The 22188-nt window shown below is 46.7% G+C and overlaps 1 protein-coding gene across 3 annotated transcripts; it reads right to left on the bottom strand.

Annotated features, from left to right (window-relative positions):
• Nucleotides 1–111: 111 nt before the first annotated feature.
• RMDN3 (regulator of microtubule dynamics 3) lies at nucleotides 112–16343 on the bottom strand. Of its 3 annotated transcripts, none has more exons than XM_043919211.1 (13): nucleotides 16213–16343; nucleotides 15627–15820; nucleotides 13536–13725; nucleotides 12983–13126; nucleotides 7874–8162; nucleotides 6862–6967; nucleotides 3818–3878; nucleotides 2266–2341; nucleotides 2025–2102; nucleotides 1690–1788; nucleotides 1356–1409; nucleotides 1143–1223; nucleotides 112–839 (listed from the first exon to the last, which is right to left on the bottom strand). In XM_043919211.1, the coding sequence occupies exons 2-13, from the start codon at nucleotides 15811–15813 to the stop codon at nucleotides 786–788; spliced, it is 1419 nt and encodes a 472-aa protein (XP_043775146.1). In that variant the 5' UTR covers nucleotides 15814–15820; nucleotides 16213–16343; the 3' UTR covers nucleotides 112–785. The 3 variants fall into 3 exon arrangements, with proteins under 3 accessions (XP_043775146.1, XP_043775145.1, XP_043775147.1); XM_043919210.1 differs by having other exon boundaries at nucleotides 16064–16259; XM_043919212.1 differs by having other exon boundaries at nucleotides 6862–6964; nucleotides 16064–16259.
• Nucleotides 16344–22188: the final 5845 nt, after the last annotated feature.

Here is a 22188-nt window from a genome sequence, read left to right as displayed (position 1 = left end):
TGTTTTTCTACTTGTCTGCAATTGCCTCACAGTAAGAAACAATTATTTAAGTGCCAAGAAAGAATTAGGAGCTGAAAACAAACATAGAAAGGGGATTATAATCACTTCTAGTTAAATTTAAATTTTGGATTTATTTCAAGTTTGTACCAAAATATATTCCAGGCAACTCTTCAGATCATCATTTTCAGTCATAAGCCTTATGCATGGCTGTTCCAAAAGCTGCCAGAACCCTGGGAGTCAGGTGGTCCAGCCCTCAGCCCAGGAGTACAGTTGCGATCCACATGATAGATTGAGCAGAGGCAACACCCACGGACTCCCTGACCTTCTACCCTGGTAGGTTGGGGTGTGTGATCTTAGGACTATACATACTTTGGTTCTGGATACTAATCAGTAAAAAAGATTAGGAGTACACATTCTGTGTTTTGTTCCTATAGCTCTCTGGAGTTCATCCAAGTCACCAGCAGTTGAAAGGCAGCCTTCAGTGTTCTATCCACACTCTACCCTAGGGCAGGTGTATACTAGTCTTGATTTTTTTGAGAACTCACTTTATGGAAAAAGTAACAGAAACCTAGGTCTCAAGTACTTCCCCAATTTCAGATTAGGTAAGGGATTAGAATAAATTAACCAGTAGGAAGAAATTGGGGAATCGTAGCAAGCAGCAGTCAGACCTAGGAGTCAAGACACTCCCTTAAGCAGTCTTGCTCAGTTCCTGATCTAAGCAGGACCTAAGGGGAAAAGACTTGATTTTTTTCTTTCCTCAAGTCATGAAGCCCATTGAAATGTGATTATTCTCCTAAAATTACTTCCAATTCTTCCAGGTCCTTCTGGAAAGCTGAATCCTAGGAAAACAAGAGAATAAGACTAGGACTTTAAATCCAAGCAAACATTTCCTAAACCATTGGTACCTGAGAATAGGCCCTTTGCTTCCTTGCTATTACCAGTCTTTTTCCCACTTTCCCAGGACAACCTGGAACCTACTAACTCTGTCTCCTCCCCAGGTGAGATGTGTAAGAAAAAACCCACATGCAAAGTGCAGACTCTCTTTGGAGGGAAATAAGAACCATGGGAAGATATTCTTTCCTGAAAAGTCACATAATGACTCAGTGAAAGAACCCTGTGTTAGAAAAACTTTTAAGTATTACCTCTTTAGTGACATTTGGCAGCTCCAGGGCCAACTTCATCCACTGTTTAGCTTCAGGGTTTTTCCCTAGTTCTTTGTAGCACTGAGAAGAGACAACAGTGAAAACGTGGGAGAAATACCACCAGGAGACTAGAAGGGAATGTGTGTATACTTTCAAGAAAAAATATCAACATACATATATTTCATCTATGTTGAAATGGGCAGATGAGTTTACCTTACAAATATATATCCTTCCTGCTTTGGAAAATCCTGGCTGTAGTTCTTCAGCCTGGAGAAGGGAGAAGGCATTTTTTCAGTAAGAGGTTCCGAAATCCAAGTCAGGCTAAAGTTTACTAGAGTTCCAGTATCCAACCTGGAGATTGATTCAGTGAGTCTACATTTTTTTAATAAGCCCTTCCAGTGGTTTCTCATTTTCCATAGAACAGGCACACATAAATTTGCCCTCTACCAGAAACCCCTCCCAATACACTAATGTCCTTAGGGAAAACAAGGTCACCCTGGCCTTTCTGGCTGCTGTCCACCCTTCCCTTCCCTTCCCTCCCTGATACCTTTAGGAAGCTTGAGAGGGCATCCTGCACAGTAGCACCAAGGGGGCTTTCACTCAAGGCTGTCGCGGTTTTTTTTTCTAGCCAGCTCAGGTGAGAGACCTGCCACCAAAAGATCAAGGTGTAACTAAAAACTTAAGTATCTTTAAGAACAATGAATGTTCTGTACTGAAAGAAAAAGGGGCCAAATAGGACTGCATCCAGTCACCACTACCATGACTGTTCGGAGGGAATGACACATAAGCCAGACCATGTTAAGGACCCTCATCTTCCCTGCAAGGTGATCAGTGTCTCAGGACGGTTTGGGCCCTTGTGTCAAGCCCTGAAATTTAGCTCACCTGGTAGCACCACCTGCCAAGGAGAAAGTGAGCCATGGGGTTTTCTGGCTTGAGAGCAATGGCTTTGTCCACATGCTCCTAGAGCGTAAATATAAACAAGGTAACATCAGAGAGCAGAATTACCAAGGGAAGAGAGGCAAGTCACAGAGCTGTCGGGTAGGAACACCTTTGCAAAGAGCTAGGTTGGAGCAGGTAATCTGCACTAGACCAGCACCAGGGAAGGAGGAGAAGCCTTTCTCACCTTGAAGCTAAAGCCACTCTGGATGCGCCTCTGGATGCCCTCATGCTCAGCCAGCTGACCACAAAGCACTGCGTACCTAGGGGGGAAGCAGCGGCACGCTCAGGCACAGGACTGAGGACCATCCCTGCCAGGAAGGGGCTTCCCACCCATGGCCAATGGCACAGCCCAATACTTCATCTGTACATAATTCCTCTTTTCACAGACCTGTGGTCCCAATTCATATTCTTTAGCAAATACAGTGGTAGGTTCACAATTCCCCAAAGTACAGTGGGTACAAAAAAGGTGGGCTCTTTTATACTTGCAAGGTCTCAATCCAAATGTCCCCTCATGATCAGTATAGCCATAGGTGTCATAAAAACTTAAGCAGGTCTCTGAAAATCAGCATCAATATGTAAGAAACCTGAATACACTATGTCTGCTTAGCCTGGCAAGCATACTGGTACGTCACTGGGAAGCTGTTTGGGAAGGGGATACTCTAGAATTACCAACAGAAGCAGAGGAAGAAAAGGCCTCCAATTTCAGCCCTCTCCTCCACACCCTCCCGGGGGAACAAAGCCATCCAGCTTCCAATTTTCTGTCTTCAAAAATAAAGGTCTTATGACCCCAGGCCCCTAGGGTTGTTTCTGGAAGCAGAGTTAACGAGGCTCTAAAGGCCCAAATTGCTTTTTTGTGTACTCACTAAATATTGAGGGGTATTTGTATCCGATACTTCCAGAGGCTTATTTCCAGTTTAGTCCAAATAACGGTTTCCCAAGAAAAGCTAAGAAAGTATGAGGTCAGTTTCCATCCTTGTGACCCCAGAAGCCCCAAGAGTGCGCACAGGGAAGCAACACCTGTGACACCTAAGAGACAGTGACCTGGCATCTAAAAAGAGGCACTGCAAAGTTTCAGCAACAGATGGGGAAACATAGCCTCTCCAGCTCACAATCTGAGGACAGAGTTATGGAAAGCAGCAGGGAGGTGGAAAAGGAACATTTTTACTAAAACCGAGGTGCCTAGAACCAGGCCTCCAGGCCACAGGTTGGCCCTGACCCACACAAGGTGGCAGGACTTTGCCCACACGAGATCACAAACAGGGCTGATGCTTTTGAGGACTGATACTGACTGCCAAACTTCCTGGGGGTGAGCTCACATCTATGTTTCCTCATGCCAGCAAAGCGAAGAAGCCAAAGTCCACCACCAGCCAGGGATCACAGCTAGGGGAATGAAGAGCTTGTGTGGGAGAGGGGAACTGCCAATGTCCCAACCTCCCTGAGGAGCCAGGAGCCTCAAGTTTGAAGCCAAGGATGACTTGTAACAAAGCTCCTCATTTCTCCAGGTTTCAATAGGAAGCTGTACTACTCTCCATTATCTCACACCCAAGGCACTTTCCAAAGGAAACTCCCCGGGGTCCCTGGCTTGGGGAAGGATGGGACATACGGAAAAAAAGGCCAGAGCTTCCTCTTCTGGTGCCTCTGGCAAACGCCTGTTTGGCCAGGGCAGAGAAAAGAAAGGGCTGTGCCCCACTCTAACCCATGCTGGCTCTTTCTGGGCCCCTGCAGGGTGTTATTACCACTGATGACACTCCGCGTTCTCATTCCCCTTCTCCAGAGCGACCTCAGCTGCTTCTTTTCCTGTAAGACAGAGGTGATCCAGAGTTGACACGGGCTCCCGTGACCCTTCCACGGGAGAGGCTGTGGGAGGATGGACTGCTCTAGCTCTCACGGTTCCCACCCAAGCAGGACTTATAAATAGTTATGCACTTGAGCAGAGTGAAGAGCTGCAAATAGCTCTTCAAGGGTAACTTCCACTTTGCCTTGCTTTCCCTATCTCTGTCATCAGCTGTCCCAGCTATATAACACCCACCCGATGTGCTCAAAGCATTTCAAATATAAAAGGACTCGAAAGCAATCAAAGTGTCCCTAGTAGATCATTACCTGGAGAGTTTTTGATTTGGGGTCTGTGGACAGGCCTTAGGGTGTCCATGAATCCCACTGAAGTTGTATATAATATTAGGCATATGTCCATTTTCTTGAGAGGGTCCACAGCTTTGATCGAATTCTCAAGAGGACCATGATCTAGGAACAGTAATCATGGCTCTGGGCCAGAACTCCTCACTAGAGCCAAATGACCTGGCATCTGACCAAGGATGACTTTCATGTAGTCCTTACCCAAGTTTTCCAGACACCAAAACTAACAGAAATCAAGGCCTAAACACATGCAGGCTCTTGACAAGGGTACCCTAGAACGTCAAGGAGCTGGAGCCCTCCAGATGAGACCATTACACCTACACACTGAAGAAAACAACACTGTGAAGTGGGTGATTAGAATCAAGAGGGCTTCCATAAAAGAGAATGAAATAATGCCATTTTTAGCAACATGGACAGACCTAGAGATTAACATACTAAGTGAAATAAGAGAGAGAAAGACAAATACCATACATCACTTATGTGTGAAATATAAAAAAAAAAAATACAAATGAACTTATTTACAAAACAGTTTAGAAAGCAAACTAGTTACCATAGGGGGTGGGATAAATTTGGAATTTGAGATGAACAGATATGAACTACTATATATTAAATAGATAAACAACAAGGACCTACTGTATAGCACAGAGAACTATATTGAATATCTTGTAATAACCTATAATGGAAAAGAATCTGCAAAGTATATCTATGTATAACTGAGTAACTTTGCTATACCTCTGAAATATTGTTAAGTCAACTATATAATAAAAATTTGAAATAAAAAGAATTTTTCAATGGTGAAGGCTTGAAAGGGAACACAGAATGGAACAAAAGTAATGTGTTGAGGTGATAGGCTGGCTAATCTGAAATGTTTCCTCATGTACAAGTGATCATGGTATAATTTTGTATATGCAACAAATACATTTAAAGAGAACAAGAACCCTACAGTTCCTCTATCCAAGCAGAAGAACCATACGGCTCTACCACTGAGGGACACTGTCTCTTAGGGGACTTCACTCTGCCCCCTTCAAAGCCCGCACTCACTAGGGAAAGAACGGTGAAGAATGAGGCAACCAGTTTCTGCAGCCTCCTGATGGTCCAGCTTCTAGAGGCAACACAAAATGAACTTTAGATCCACCAACAATGGTCCTAAAAAGTTAGAATTACAGAGCAGAGCCTTCAAAGACTCTCCATAGTCCCCTGACCTCCAGAAGGAACAGATCTGTCTGGGGGTGCAACAGGGAGCCAGACCAGTGTGGGCACAGCTGCTTCTCTAACCACTGCTCCATCTCCACCTTCAGGGTTCACACTGGCTGTTAGTACTGAGAGATGATCAAAAGGAAAAGGAAAGGTGGTTGTTGCCACCAAGAGTCCAGACACCAGCCCCAAATGCTGGTCAGAATCCTCACCTGAAACACAGGAAAAATCGCAGAAACTGTTTTGAAAAGAAGCAGACAGTAATTGAGCACCTTCAGTTACAACTTGCAGGGATTTTTCTGAAGATCAAACACTGAACTCAACTGACCTTTCTGTATTGGCACAATTCTACAACAGTTTATAGAATAACGACCTTGAGGTACTGTCAGACTCTACATTATCAGAAATTCAATGTCTGCAAGGCTGTACTTATAAAAGTGGGGAGGCAGATAGTTCAGTTAACTGGATAACTGAACTACAAGATGTGGAAGTCCACTGGCGGTGCCTCACTCAGAGGGTGTGTAGCTAGGCAGGACACATCACCTTCCCCGTAAAACCAGTCTTTAAAAATCTCAGGATTCTTAACAACTTCATGACAGTAGAAGACAGGCCATGATCATGGCACAAATTAGATGCACCCTACATGCCCCCGGGACAGATTTTGACAACAGAGTTGCTAAGTAGACCCCAGGGACTTCTAAGCTAGTGATATTCACCCCAACTACTCCTTCCTGGCACTCACCAAACGTACTCCACTCATTATATTCTTAAACACCTGCCTGACAGGCTCCATAACTGAAACTAGATTCCTAAGCAACAGCAAAAGAAACCCTCCTTAGGTTAAGAGAGGTTTTGCCCTTTGCAGTTAAGGAATTAGGACAAAGAATTGTGCTAATGAAACAACTACAATTGACCCTGAACAACGCAGGGGTTCCTGGTCCTCTGCCCAGTCAAAAATCCACGTGTAACTTATAGTCAGCCCTCTGGCTCAGCAGTAGAGAATCCGCCTGCCGATGCAGGAGAAAAGGGTTCAATCCCTGGGCCGGAAAGACTCCCTGGAGAAGAAAATGGCAACTCAGTGTTCTTGCCTGGGAAATCCCATGGACAGGAGCCATTGCAGAGTCGGACTCAACTTAGCAACTAAGCAACAACAAATCCTCAGGCCCAAGCAACCATGGACTGTGTGCGTGCTCGTGCTGCTCAAATCACTGATGTTCAAGGTCAACTGTACTACAGTCACCTACGCCTGTGTGACTCAAGCCCCATGCCATGCAGGAAAGCAGGGACTGCTCTCTGTCTCCAGGAGGAAATGGGTCTCCGGGAGCTAGTCTGAGTACCTGAGCCCCAGCTGCCCTGATAGTCTGCGTCTTGGTGGGTCCCTTGGGCCCCAAGCTGCTGGGCTGGCTCCACCCTCAGAATCAGTCAGTTGCACCAGGAGGCTGTCAGCACTTACCACTTAGGGCATAGGACCTCTTCTCACTCGCCTCCTCAGCAAGCTCACACATGTCACTGTAGGCCCGGGCCAGGCGCCAGAGAAAGTCCTGTCGGCTTCCATGCTGCTACCCAAAGAGAGAGATGAGGCTCCCTTCTTTCAGTTACAGAGAACCAGGGCCCTGACGTTCTCCCCACATTCTACCTTTGAGTGTCTTGTAAACACTGATATCAGGCCATCTCACATGACCTCTCACCTGCAGTTAGCTGGTGACATTCTCTCTAGTCATTAGATTGCACAACCCACAGAGTGAGGGCATCCTGGCCTCCTAATCCTGTGAGGAGGAAAGGTCAACTCCAACATGGAATGAGTCACAGCAAGAGAGTGTGGAAATGCCCAAGAAAAGGGAAATTCTAACTTTGAGGGCATTTGTAGCTCAGTTCAGTCACTGAGTCGTGTCCGACACTACGACCACATGGACTGCAGCACGCCAGGCTTCCCTGTCCATCACCAACTTTCAGAGCCTACTCAAACTCATGTCCATTGAGTCGGTGATACCACCCAACCAAACCATCTCATCCTGTTGTCTCCTTCTCCTCCCGCCTTCAGTCTTTCCGCATAAATTCTGGCAGTGAACTTGAGAAGGGAACTGTGATTGGGTGACCCACACACTTGTCACTGGTGATGAAAACTTCAAATGGGGCAGGCAGCTGTGGGTCTGCCTCAGGGAAATAAAAGGGGAAAAGTTCCAGTTCTTTCCACATTTCTCGCAATGCCGAGAGGAGCTCTTGCAGTTGCTCTACCAGAGCCAACTACCCAGGGGGTGGTGGGGGAGGAAGCGCTGGGACAGGGAGTACACAGGCCCCTAGGGGCGACCTCGCCTCCCTGGAAAAGGGTGTAGGTCCCTGAGGGCAGATGCAGAAACTCGCTGAGGCACCCTCATCTCCCTTCCCATGTCACCTGGCAGGGTCACTGACAGACTCATGGGAGTGAGCGGGGGGGAGGCAAGGCACAGAGGCCGTCGGAGGCTTACCGCCAGCTTGTTGTTGAGCAGCAGCTGGAAGCCCTCCCGCTTGCCCTGCTCACTGCCCTGGTGCAGCTCGTCTGCCTGCTGCAGGAGGGGCAGCACATCTTCCTGGCCAGGGGAGCCCCCAGCCTCCAGGGCTTCAGGCTCCGGACCCAAAACCACTTCCACCTCCACCTCCAGGTCCAGGGAGTCCTTTCTCCCCATCTTCACGGTCTCGCAGCTCACTTCATCTTCCCCGTCACTCTCCCTTTCAGAGTCCCGCTCATAGTCAGACTCAGCATTGGCTGTTGTGTAACTGTGGCAGGGAAACAAAGTGACAAGGTCAAGGGAGGGGATTACTTAACCTCAGATCACCAGGGGTCTAGCCTCCTCCACAAAGAGGGGCTCTCCATGGCACTGCGGTCATCAGCACTGACCGTGAGCCATGCCCCTCACTGGGGGGGCACTCAGTCCTCAGAGAATGCTTCCTGGGGAACCGTGGGGAAATGATCTAGGAGGGGAAGAGTGACCAACTCGGAGCCCTGTGACAGTCAGAGGCCGATATGAGAATCCACTGCTTAGCTACCGCCACGTCTGCCAGAAAACAGAGAAAGCCTAGAAAGGTATCAACAAAATGTCAGCAGACATCTCAGGGCAGAGGAATTAATATCCCCCCTATATTTTAGTATTAGATAGGATTGCTTAAGGGAGCGTATATTCTTACAAGTAAAGTTATAAAAGTTTAAGATAAAAACCTTAAGTAGGTGGAGCTCGATGGCTCATTAGGGGAAAGGTTTGTCAATCATTTTTGCTTTATCAGCCAAATGCACCTGCCAGAACCAACATGGGTGGATGCCAGCCTCTGTGGCTGTGGGTGGCCACAGATATACATATTTTCTTTCTCAATTCAATGTATATCTCTGTCCCAAGTCAGTAACCAAACCTCAACCACAACAGGAGTGGCCCTTGGAAACCTTGGGAGTTGGTGGGGGGAGTGGGGGAGGGCTGCAGCTGGAAGCAGGAAAGGCAAAAGATGCAAACAATCCCTTAGGAAGGTGTCTGTGGGGCCGCCATCCAGGTGTCTCCTGGGGAGCCCAACTCTGATTGCACCCACTGTTTCTCTTGGATCTCTGCCTCCATCAGCAGCTAATGATAGTGTTTTCCCCAACTGCCAACTGAGTCAGACAAAAAATGAGCAGAGCAGGAGATAAGGCTTCCAGGGGTCACAACCAGACACCAAAGAGCCCCCAGGTTAAAAGCAGGTTCTGTGTAAGCTAGCAGGTTCCAAGACACAGGGAAGATCCTTGAGTGACTTAAGGATAAGCCTTCCTCCGTCCTGAAATTAAAGAGAGGTAGGATCCCTGTGGCTGGAGCAAATCAGACCTGAAGGAGAGACACAAACAAAGTCACAACAAGACAGTCTAAGGTCAGGGGGGCTGACTACTGCAGGCCCAAGTGCTGTCCTCCTGATCTGGAAAACCAGAGAGGACAAGGGAGGAAGCAAGTAACCAGACCTGGGGTCCAGTCCATCCATCCTATTTCTTTATAGAGGAGCTTTCAGATGCATTTAACGAAGGTGCTCCAGAAACATCTATTACAACAAATTGTAAAGTATTTAAAACCTTCTTCACCTTGCTTTTTAAAGAGGTTATACAAGTATCTCCCCCCTCAAGCAATTTGCAGTAAAAACTTTAGAAATTAAAGGGACAAGAAAAAGTGGTATCAGATTTCACAACCAACCTGGGTGGTGATGAACAAGACCACACAGGGGCAGCCTAGAGAAACTCTCCTAGGCTCCTAGGCTTAGACAATAACCTGTCCCATCCAGAAAGTCAAATCAGTGGCTACCAGATCCCCTATTCAGCCCAGCCAGGCCCAGAGGCAAAATGAGTAAATGGATTTTTGGCGGGTGCAAGCTTGAGTCTCATCACTTCACGTTGCAAAAAGGAGAGGAGACCCCACTCATTCCCTGCTCAGCTGAAGACTGCCTCGGCACATGGGGAGTGACCCCTGCTCTCATCCTGCCTGAGCTCAGTCTCCAGGGAATGGAGCCAGGAGGAAGGTCCTTCAGTGCTATGATCCCGCTGGGCCCTAAAGGCTGGAGAACTCACATGGGCAAGGAAAAGGAGAGGTCAGGGGGACCTTGCTGCCACCCAGTGAGAGCTGGTGTCACAGCATTCTCCCACATTTCTTGGACCACGTACCCAGCCGCTGGTGAAATCCACCAGAGAAAAGGGGGCGGCCCCTTTGTTCAACATGCCTAGCAGCTTTTGAGATGAGTCACGGACTTCTGAAAAGGTCCTTTGGTCCTGTGCACTCAGGCTAGACACACAGTTTCCCCTGTCGAGCAAGGACTCAAGGCTCCCTTGAAGCAAGCAGGGCAACTCTGCTCCTTAAGGAGAGCCCCCAAGTCAGGGATCAAGGACTCATACACACAGCCCTCCCAGCAATTACATTTCTTTCCTCCAACTGCTAAGCCCCATCAGCGGTGCTGAGCTGAGGCAAAGACAAGCAGGCCTGGGCCCTGACCCTGCAGTGGTGGGGAAGATAAGACCAAGAGGAACGAGGTGATAAGCGAACGCCCAAGGAGGAGCGGCAGTGAGGCTGCAGGCAGTGGCTCTTGGCTGGAATGCCTGGACAGGTTTGCCAGGGGAGCTGGTATTAGGGCGAGCTGGGTTTTGCAAGGAGGGAACTAAAGCTGCGTTTGGAACAAGGCTCTGGGAACAAGCTCACGGACCCACCCAGTGATTCGGACTCTGGCACATTCAGCTGATCCCCTGGGAGCTGTTTTATTTGGAAGAGAGAGAGAACACAGCTTTCAATGGAGCAGAGCTGCCCATCAAATAGTCTTATTCTTTCATCCCTCAAAGCTCTCCTTCCCCAGGGCCCACATGTTTAAAGCCACTCCCAAGACTTGGTCTCCTCTCCCTTGACCATGACCCTGACCCTACGAATGACTCACCACGGCCACTGCTCCAGACAGGAGTCGGCCAACCCAGTCTTGCCCTGTGCACGACCATCGGCTTCCGCACGCCACAGGATCGGTCACGAGGCTGAGCCTGCTGGAGCTGTTACCCAGGAGCCACCCTCTCTCCAGCTGCTGGAGGCGGCTGGCAGCCCTGCCCTGCTGCCTGGTGGTGGGAGCCCCAGTGGGCACCCCAAGCTACGAAGCACCCATAAACTTCCCTGGTTAATCGCTCTGGCTCGTGCTGCTCCCAGAAGCTTGTACAATTTCTTAAAATTATCATGAAGGGGTTTGAGTTCTATTATCCTAGTCTTGGGCAGAGCTGTGACCTGTCCTTAGGTTCCACACTCATAAAGCTCAAATGTCAAGTAACTGGCTTCCTTGGGTTGCTCAGAGATGCTCCTTAAGTTTCAGGGCCCACTATCGACTATTTCATCCTTTCTTTTTAATCCAGATGTATCAAATATTAATTTCCTTTTTGCCCCCTCTAACACAGTCTTCTGGAAGCATGTCTCAGCTCACAGGTACTAGGTAAATCGAACAGAAAACGGCCATTTCTGTGAGCCCTTGAGATAATAGGGGTCAGACCATCCAGGCAACAGGACCAAAGCTCTTCCCCAAGACTTCACTGTTTCAAGAGGCACCTCAGCAATAATCAAATTCGGCACAGATGCCCAATGGCACTGACATGGAAAAGGACTAATACGTCTCTTACTTTTCTTAGAAAAGCAAATGAAGAAAGGTAGGAGAATATATTGTTTCAACAAGAACACAAAGCTGAGGGACTTCCCTGGCGGTTCAGTGGTTAAGACTTGAAGTTTCCAGCAGGGGCATGGTTCCATTCCCGGTTGGGGAACTAAGTGCAGAAATAAAGGCTGACACTTCTGAAGAAGATGTACTGAACAGACCACACTGCTCTGGGCAGGTCTCAGTCAACGGGAAGAACTGTCCTGGGCTGTGGGTGACATGTCTTCCCTTAAGGCCCTTCTGTGCTCTGATAACCAAACCAGGCCTCAGAAGGCAGATGAGCCTGGTTGAGCCTGTGCTTAGAAGCTCTGCAACCCTTGACCCACATGCATCAAACCTCACTAGGCCTCAGGTCTCCATCTGAGAAGCAGGGCAAAGAATATCACCTACTCCATAGGAACTTTGTGAGACTGAGGAAATACCTCTGAAGTGTTTTCCACCGTGTCTGTCACAAGGGAGGAATAAACTGTAGTTAATATTATGAAGCGTTTCAGCTGAAGAGGGACATGCTGCAAAGATTATCATGAATGACTAGTTTAGCTTCTAGTTTCCATGTGCACATTTGTAGCTACACCAGTCATTCTGCCCTGACAGGTCAGGCCTGACTGCTCACTTCACCAGTCTCTTCCCTTAGGAGGAAAAAAGGTCAGCAAAGGCCACAAAGAGAGACCAGTCTCTAGACCTCACATGAGCCACCTGGATGACTGGGCCTTGAAGCAGACAAGGGCAGATGCTGCTATTAACAGCATCAAGCACTGCAACAAAGATGTTCATTCAGACTCCATTCGTGGGACAGAAGTTTCAAAATGGCACCAGTGGTTTAAAACCAAAAAGCCCTCAGCCTAACCAACCTGGGGGTTCCACCAGACTCCTGCCTGCAGCCCTATCTCACAGTAAGGCCTATGGCCCGACCTGCTGGCCCACCAATTATTCAGCTGAGTCACCGCCCACCTGTGAAGAGGGCAGGGGCGCACAAGAAGATCTTCCCCTGTGGGAAGAGAACTTCCCGAGGGAGGGAGCATGCTCAGTGCTTAGACAGCTCTGTAGACCTGGCCCGGTCACTCAGTGAAGGGAATACAGTCATTAAGACAAAGCTTACAAAGTCCTCGTGATAACAGGAAACCACCCAACCAACGTTACAGTAAAACAAAAATAAAGGATCTAATAACTAGGTAAAAAGCAAACCTACTCTGAGAAAAATAACAGATGCAAACACTAACTGCTGTTAACATTTCCATTTGTCAGGATGACATATGGTGGATGGCTTTTCTTATTTCAACTGTTTTGTATTTCATTTGTTTATATCCTTACCTTGTTCTAAAAATTATTTACAGCAGCTTGGTGTGAATTTTTCATTCTAAACACTACTTTTACACAATGTAACCTGGCTGAAGCCACAGCTGTCTCCAGGAGAGAGGACTCACCCGCCTTCGCTCTCGGCATCCGTGAACGTGGCTCCGGAGGCGGCCGTGAAGTAGACAGAGCTGGAGCCGGTGGAGTCACTCCTCTCCCGGGCAAATGGGAACCTTCGCCGCCGAGCCACTTTCTGGTTCTCTTCCATATGCGATCTGAAATGCAAGCTTCTTTCCAGAGGGTGCCATTAGGCCCTTCCACCCTGCCTTTCCCCTCACCATGAGGGAGCCTCTTACTACTGCTGCTCATTAAAGGGCCAAAAGCAGAGAAATTCTGGGGTCTCTGCCAGGAGAGCAAGAAGGGCAGATGGCGGGACCCAGCCTACAGAGCAGACCAGGTTAAACAGGACAAAGTATTTCAGCTGCTGCAACAGACCCCAAGGGCCCAAAGGCAAGAACTCAGGCAAGGCAAGGAATCAAGCACATGGCTTCCCTGCCAGTGAGGTGAGAAGCCAGAAAACTGGCTGTGTCCTTACAGACAGACAGCAAAGGCTGAGAAAGCTGCCGGGGCAGGGAAACGCTAGGGTGCAGGGGCCAAGGCAGGAAGCAAGGCTGTAATACTCACCGGACCTCCCCCACAATCTGCCCAGCAAGCCCCTGCAGACTGCTCCTCAGCTCTTCTACCTCCCGCCGCAGCGCCACCAGGCTGGTCAGCACAAACTCCAGGCGGTCCAGGACCTCCTCCTGTCCTCGTGGAAGGCTTGGCAGCACTGCAGCATCGCCAGCCTCACCCGGGACTGCCCGCAATGGCCTGACTGGATGAAGGAGGATAGGAGACAGTGAGGCCCCTGGGATAGAGGGACGAGAAGATCCTGCACCCAGAATTCAAGAACACTTGCTTCTCATTGGAGTTCAATTTACAAAGATCTTTGAGGCTCAGATATTCACAAGTCCCAGGTAACAAACCAGGGGGGAGAAAAAAAAAAAATCAAGGTCCCAATCTTTAAACAAGAGCTCTCCAGGGAATTCTCTGGTGGTTCAGTGGCTAGGACTCCATGCTTTCACTACCAAGGGTCCACGTTCAATCCCTGGCTGGGGGACTAAGATCTTGCAAGCACGGCCAAAGGGGAAAAAAAGTCCACAAGAGCCCTCTGTTTCAAAAACGTTGCACCCAGGGCCCTTCATCAGCACTGTACACCTTGGCGGATAATGTAGAATGCTCACAAGAGTGCGATAACTAGAAGGCAGGATAGCTGCCCTGCTGCCCAAATCCCAGGCAGTCAATACTTACCACACAGCAAAACTGAAACTGAGCTTACTCAAATTCTGATTTTGCACTTCACAAAGAACAGCAAAGAACACTCTTTCTTCTCAAGAGCTTCATTTAGTATTATCAGAGAGTGGCAAGATAAACAGAGGCAGTCACTGAGAGAAAAGGTACAGCGGGAAAAACCCACCCAAACCCCATTGGAAAAAAACATCATCGCCAAGCCCTGAATTGAGATCTAAGCAAATTCTAAAAGTAAACGCTAGAAAACTGATACCTAAGACAAGTGGACTGGGAAATGTAAAAACAGGAAAGAAACCAGAAAGGCAGGACCCACAGTCCAAGCAAGCATAAAGCTGTTAAAGGAAATCTAGTAACAATAAAGGCTGGATTACTGTACAGACCCAACAATGTTCCAGTATGTAAAGCAAGAAAGATCCCTGGGAGTGTGGCCACCGTCTCCCAACCTCAGTAGAAGAAAGACTACAGCTAAGAAATTACAAACCAACAAATCAAATAGGAAAAGAAAGGAAGGGTAAGCACATTTGCAGCACTAGGTTACCACCAGCTTATAAAATGCTGACAGATAATTGCAATCTAAGGTGAAAACTCTTAAGACTCTTCGAAAACTAACTTTTCCGAACCATCTGGCATTTGGTCATCAGAGGAAACATGTGTTCCCAATGAACATGAGGCAAGATGACTTGAGTGCTCTTCTATCACACACACATGAGGGCAGTGGTTTGGCCGAGCCCTAGATGCTTTGCTCTGATGGGTTAACATTAAAGTTTTCCAAAACTGAAAGTACTAACCATTTGTGGCTGGCTCCCAGCCATATTCAGCTTCAACTGCAGTAAGTGCACTCCCGACCCCATGCTGTGGGAACTCCACTGGACCAGGTGACCAGGCCCAATCCTGCCACTTACTGTGACAGCCTCGGGAAAGTTACACAACTTTTTTCAATCTCAACTTACTCATAAGAAGGATTAAAAAAAAAAACACAACTTGAACTATACAGTCTCCAAGGTGCCTTCGAATGTTAATGTTAACCTAATTTAATACATAAGCCTCAAGACATTTTAATTCCTCCAAGACTAGTTTCTCTTTTTACTTTCTTTTGGGCCTTTCCTCTACTTATTAAACACCTCAACCACACTAAGCAAGTAACTTTAATACATACACAGCACTTCTGCAGCCAGAACTAAAAGTGAAAGCTAAGCCTTTTCACTATATACTTTCCTGCGATTCCAGGAAAAAGACGACAGTAGAGGAAGACTGCTTTTCCTTATCGATAAACTTTCCCCAAACTTGAAAAGAAACTCTTGGGCCCCGCACCCAACCCCCCTAATTTCTCCTCTGTTGTCCTGCCCCGCAGGTTCTGCTACAAGCAGCCCCGACCCCAAGCCCACCCCTCAACAGTCCCTGAGGCCTCAATAGCCCCGCTCCTACCTTGGCGTCCAGGCTCTGAAGTCTGCGTGTAGTCCAGAGGGTTGGACCGACTCTGGCTCTGGCCGCGGCGCTGGGTCCGTTTCCACCGCTGGCTGTAAAGGGCACACAGGAATCCAAGGCCCGCGGCGGTGCCCAGCAACAGTCCGAGCCCGGCGCGTGCGCCACCCAAGGTCCCCAGACTAGACATGCTACATCTGCAGCCCGCGTGAGCCACCAGGAGCAAGCGGGCGAAAGAAAGGAGAGAGATTCGTTGAGTGTGGTCCACCCATCGCCAAAGCCGAACCCTTGAAGATAACCTCCCTGCCCAGACCCCAAGCATTCGCCACCCTCACCCTAGTCCCGACCTTAAGGTTTCTGCTAGCCCCCAGGCCTGACTACCACGCCGCCCACCCGGCCCTTCGCAGCCTACCCTCCAGCACGCCCCCTAACCCTGATACCGGAGTCAGGTCGACGGGCTTCCAAACTCCTCCTCCCGCTCACGACACTGCAGACCGCAAACCCGCCGCCCTGGCTACAAACCGCTGGCCTTCCCGCCGCGCCCTTTGAAGGCGCCCCAGTCTGTCTGGACCTCAACTCAGACTCTTACCCTGCCGCTAGCTACTTTGGCGAAGGCCGCGGCTTCTCTGTCAATGACCGTGACGTCATCAAACGGTGCCAACTAGCTGCCTCGCGCGCCTATAAGAAGGCGGGGTGAGAGCAGACCTTCGAGACTCCACCTCTTGGCCAGGGTTTTCTCTAGGGGGCGGGGCCACAGGCACAAGTCAGAGGGGCGGAGCCAGCAGAGATCTCGAAAGGCGAACCGAGAATGGGTTAGAAGCCGAGTAAAGGGGGACCCGGCTTCCCAGCTGGCGCCGCTAGTGGTAAAAAACCTGCCTGCCAATGCAGGAGATGTAAGGAGATGTTCGATCCTTGGGTCAGGAAGATCCCCTGGAGGAGTGCATGGCAATCCACTCCAGTATTCTTGCCTCGAGAATCCCATAGACAGAGGAGCCTGGAGGGCTACAGCCCATAGTGTCGCATAGAATCGACAACTGACAGAATTAGCACGCACAAACGGGGGAAAGCTGAGAGATTCCGTGGAGTGGATGCTCAGAGCAGTTACTCCATGGTCTGGCCAGCTGAGGTTCCATTTCCCTCCAGTCACACCAGGTTACAGCTGAGGTTCCATTTCCCCAATCACACCAGGTTACTTAGTGTTCCCGGAATGTGCTCCGCATACTCAACGTTTCTACCTTTTCTACTACTGCTCTTTCTGTCTTGAACCCCTACCTGGAAAACCCCTCTCCACCTTTCCTGAACCCTCAGTCAAAACTCAGACTTTATTTGATTTCAGCTCAATTTGTTTACGTATTTTTACTCAAATCATTTACTAAGCTCAACGCAATAGTGCCTTTGGCAATTCAATTTAAAACAGGTAAGTTGTTGGTTATCCACAACAGGCCCTGAGTCCCCAGGGCCAGCTTCTGCCAGTTGACATTTGAAAAACTTACATTGTAGATGCACACCCCATCATTTAAAAAAAAATCTTAAACCTTAAATTGTCGTTGTAACATTAAACAGGGACAGGCTTATAAAAACTGTTTTTAATATCCAGAATGAAAATTAAATTCATTAAATTAATTCCTCTAATGATAACATTTTAAATGTTTGCATGAGGCTGAAACTTGGGTTGATCTCTGATTGCTTAAATTGGTTGATAGCATTTCAGATTTTGTTTTTTCTACCACCTGTGACTTGTACTTTTATAAATCTATTTTACTCCTGTGGTTTTATGCAACTTGTAGTTTTAGAAACTAAAAAAAAGAGAATCACCTGCTGTCCAATTGTTATGACTCTGCTTCCACTGCTGGGGGCTCAGGTTCTACCCCTGGACGGGGAACTAAGATCGCACAAGCTCTGCAGTACAGGTCAAAAATTAATTAATTACTTAAAAAGTAAACAACACATAGGGACTTCCCCGGTGGTCCAGTGATTAAGAATCTGCCTTCCAATGTGGGAGACATAGGTTCCATCCCTGGCCAGGGAACATCTTAAGATCCAACATGCCAAGGGAACCCTCTTACACTGTTGGTGGGAATGCAAACTAGTACAGCCACTATGGAGAACAGTGTGGAGATTCCTTAAAAAACTGGAAATAGAACTGCCATATGACCCAGCAATCCCACTCCTGGGCATATACACCGAGGAAACCATATCTGAAAGAGACACATGTACCCCAATGTTCATCGCAGCACTGTTTATAATAGCCAGGACATGGAAGCAACCTAGATGCCCATCGGCCGACGAATGGATAAGAAAGCTGTGGTACATATACACAATGGAATATTACTCAGCCATTAAAAAGAATTCATTTGAATCAGTTCTAATGAGGTGGATGAAACTGGAGCCCCTTATACAGAGTGAAGTAAGCCAGAAAGAAAAACACCAATACAGTATACTAACGCATCTATATGGAATATAGAAAGATGGTAATGATAACCCTATATGCAAGACAGAAAAAGAGACACAGATGTATAGACAGACTTTTGGACTTTATGGGAGAAGGCGAGGGTGGGATGATCTGAGAGAACAACATTGAATCATGTATATTATCAAGTGTGAAACAGATCGCCAGTCCAGGTTGGATGCATGAGACAAGTGCTTGGGGCTGGTGCACTGGGATGACCCAAAGGGATGGGATGGGGAGGGAGGTGGGAGGGGGGTTCAGGATGGGGAACACATGTAAATCCATGGCTGATTCATGTCAATGTATGGCAAAAACCACTACAATATTGTAAAGTAATTAGCCTCCAACTAATTAAAATAATTGGGGGAAAAAAAAGGCTTAATCACACACACAACACACACACAAAAAAGATCCCACATGCCTTCGGGGCAACTAAGCCTGCACACCAAAACTACAGAGCCCATGCATCTTAAGGAAAGATCCCTTGTTAAGACAAAATGCAGCCAAAAATAATAAATGAATACATATTTGAAAAAAATTAAAGACAAGATTTTTTATGGATTATGGTTCTAATTTTATTGTCAGCATTTCTTAAAAGTTAAATTTTAGTTTAGTGGGAGTCAAAATATCTAAACCAGTCCTCCCAAATCCTTGACTAGATATTATATTTATTTACTTTTTAATTGTGAGATATTTTACACATAGAGCAGTACATTTGGGACTTCTCTAAGTGGGCCAGTGGTTAAGAATCCGCCTGCCGATGCAGGAGACATGGGTTCAATTCCTGGTCCAGGAAGATTCCACATGCCGCAGAGCAGCCAAGCCCTGTGTAACAACTACTGAGCCTGCACTAGAGAACAGCTCCTGCTCACCACAACTAGCGAAAGCCCTCACAATGCAATGAAGACCCAGTGCAGCCAAAAATAAATAAAATTAATAAAATTTAAAAAAATTCCAGAGGCTGTGGTGAAGGCCTTTAAATAAAAAACTTTACCAATATCTGCTACTGATTTTTTTTTTCCAGCTACTCATTTTTAAGGATTCAGTTTCATTAGTATTAGTACCTCTTGAGATACACTAAGAGATTAAGTATGTTGTCTTGGTGGTGAGAAAGGAATGCTTTTAATATCTTTTCCATATTTTTCCTCATTTTTCTGAAATAAGCATGTATTTCTTTTGTAATAAGAAAAAACTTAGTATTTTTACTTTGGAGGGAATAAAAACCTGTTTAATTAATTAATTCCTTAGTGGAATTAATCTTTTCTTTCTTTGCCTTTGAGGCTTGGTTATCTCTATTACAACTGGTTCCATAAATATTTGCTTTCTAGACTCTCTACCCACTGGACTGCTTACTCTTCCAGGATGGAGTTCAAGCCTGATCCATTCCCTATGCCTGCTGCTGCTAAGTCACTTCAGTCGTGTCCAACTCTGTGCGACCCCATAGACGGCAGCCCACCAGGCTCTACCGTCCCTGGGATTCCCCAGGCAAGAACACTGGAGTGGGTATTCCCTATGCCTAGTACAGCTCTAATGCAAAGACCATCCATAAAAGCTGCCTGGAGGAAGGAAGGAAATAAGGAATGACCAATATCCAGCCCCTGCCACATTGATAATGCTTTTGTTATCAAACCAGATTTGTTTGCCCAAAGCATGGCAAGTCAAATGCTAAGACACAGAGGTTTGCAGCAGAAAAAGAATTCATTAACAAGGCAGCCAAGCCAGGAGACAGGAGAACAAATCTCAGATCCACCTCTCTGAAGGCTTGAGATATAAAGAAGCAGGGTGGGGGACTTCCCTGGTAGTACAGTGTTAAGAATCCGCCTTCCAATGCTGGGGACATGGATTTAATCCTTGGTCGGTGAACTAAGATTCCACATGCCAGGGAGCAACTAAGCCCCTCTAACCACAACTGGAGAATCCCACCTGCCACAAGAGCTAGCACAGCCAAAGTTTAAAAAAAAAGAAACAGGGTGATCTTAGGCATGGGGGAAGGTGATTAGAGATAGGAAAAGGTAAGGTAAATGGTGTTCTGTGTGGCCACATCTCAGTTATACACTTCTGCATGTTGAAAAATGCAGGCGCTTAGCATGATCTGATGGTGGAATTTTGACCCTCTTACGTCAAGAGGCTGTTCACTGGACACCTGTGGGGGCCCGGTTTTAGGGTCAGTGGTCCCAACCAGTCTCAGCCAGCTTGAACAGAACATGAACTCATTCCAAGTTCCTAAGAAACAACTTGAGCTCCCGTTGCTATAGCGACCCACACTTCAAAGGTGTTATCTGTAGGGGTGGTTAAGGAGTCTTGTGATATATTACCCAGGCTATGTGATGCTTGCAGAGTATGAAATTAAAGAGAGAGAGAGAGAGGAAAAAAACACAAATTAAAGCTAGCTTTTAAAAATAAAGCTCACTTTATCAGTGAAGGGAGTTTACAAGCAGAGGGGGTTTTTAACAAGCTGTTTCTTATCTACTGTTCTGTAAAACAAGGTAATAATTTGCTAGTCATAAGCCTCTGTTAACCCTGTGGACACAGTTTCATTTTCATAATGAAAAGCTGAGTTGGAGAAGAACAATTTCTCCTCCTTTTATAGGGGAGGAAGATCTGCCAGATAAACTGATTGTGGCAAGAGGTGAGGCCAGATGGGAAGACCAAGTAGGGGAATTCATTTCCTCCTGGATATTAAAGATGTTATCTGGTGTGCATGCCTCTGCCAGGGCAATCAGCAGTGGGGTAGGTGATTCTGGTTGGAGAACTCTTTCTTATGCTGCATCTGCAGACCAGTTTTGCAAATTTAATAAATCCCTGGCAGTCTGAGATAGGCACTGCCCTCCTGTTTCCTCCCTGCCCCTCCACAGTCCCGCCTGAGAGAGTAGAGCACACCCCAAATCCCTGTCTGGTCTCTGCCCAGAACATGAGAGCCTTCTGTACCTGGCTCTTTCAAGAAAGGTGACATATGCCTTGGGATGGTGGCCTTACCTCTAAGACACTTGACATTTTAAAAAGATTGTTCTCATAAAATATTTAATGGCTACAAAATAATACTTATAATATAGGTATAAAAACTGAGTACATTTATAATCCTCTGCACCCATATCCCAGTGTAAGAAGGAGAACATCACTTTTGTCTTTTAAGAACCTGCATTTCTGTCTCTGCTCCATCCCTTTCTCTTTTCTCAGAGGTAACCACTACCCTGAATATTACATTTATCATTTCCTTCAAATTGTTTAATTTTGCATGTTTGTGAGCTTTAGATAAATAGAATTATTCTGTATTTTTCCCAATATTTGCTTTTTCATTCATTTTTATTTCTATAGTTTCCATTGTATGAATCAAGCAAAAACTTGCTCTACTTCAGATGGTAATACTGTTTCCAGTTTTTTGCTAATTACAAACAGTGCTGTTATGAATATTCTTTTTTAATATTCTTGATGCAGTCAGTGAGTTTTCCTAGGTTTATCGATGAGAGGTTTGACGGGTCACAGTAATGAACATCTTAAGCTTTACTGGATGATGCCACATTGTTTTCCAAGGTGATTGTAATCTATCATAACAATCTGTAATCCCAACAGTAATGTTTCATGTTTCAACTGTTAGACATCCTCACCAATACATGATGCTCGCACATTTTGGTTTCTTTGCAAATCTGTAAAGCATTATCTCATTGTGGTTTAATATGCATTTCCAAATTTCTAATGATATTGAACATCATGTTTTATGTTTATTGCTTATTTCCACTCTCTCTTTTGAAAAGTGCCTAATCGAGTCATTTGCCCATTTTTCCTTTTTCTTCCTAATTTGTAAGATTTCTTTATATATCCTGGGCATTAATTTTTAGTTTAACAAATCCTTTGTTAAGCATAAATATGTCTTATCTCTCTAGCTAAATTTCTAGTCATGGAGGTAGAGAATAGGGAAAGAGTACAGAAAAATACATTAGACCAGGAAGGATCCTAAAGGATTGTTGTTTAGTTGCTAAGTTGTGTCTGACTCTTTTGTGACCACACAGGCGTATCCCACCAGGCTCCTCTCTCCATGGGATTTCCCAAGCAAGAATACTGGAGTGGGTCGCCATTTCCTTCTCCAGGGGAAATTCTCAACCCAGGGGTCGAATCCTC

This window comes from Cervus elaphus, chromosome 12, assembly GCF_910594005.1.
Source record: "Cervus elaphus chromosome 12, mCerEla1.1, whole genome shotgun sequence".
NCBI lineage: Eukaryota > Metazoa > Chordata > Mammalia > Artiodactyla > Cervidae > Cervus > Cervus elaphus.
This window is presented reverse-complemented; position numbering and strand designations above follow the sequence as displayed.

What these genes read in the sequence shown, in the direction of transcription:
- RMDN3 (XM_043919211.1), bottom strand. Translation starts at nt 15,813, where the DNA reads ATGTCTAGTCTGGGGACCTTGGGTGGCGCACGCGCCGGGCTCGGACTG. An exon ending in CAGATTGTGGGGGAGGTCCG is followed by an intron (nt 13,127 to 13,535) that starts GTGAGTATTACA and finishes CTTGCATTTCAG; the next exon opens with ATCGCATATGGAAGAGAACC. An exon ending in AACGCGGAGTGTCATCAGTG is followed by an intron (nt 2,342 to 3,817) that starts GTAATAACACCC and finishes CTTCCCCCCTAG; the next exon opens with GTACGCAGTGCTTTGTGGTC.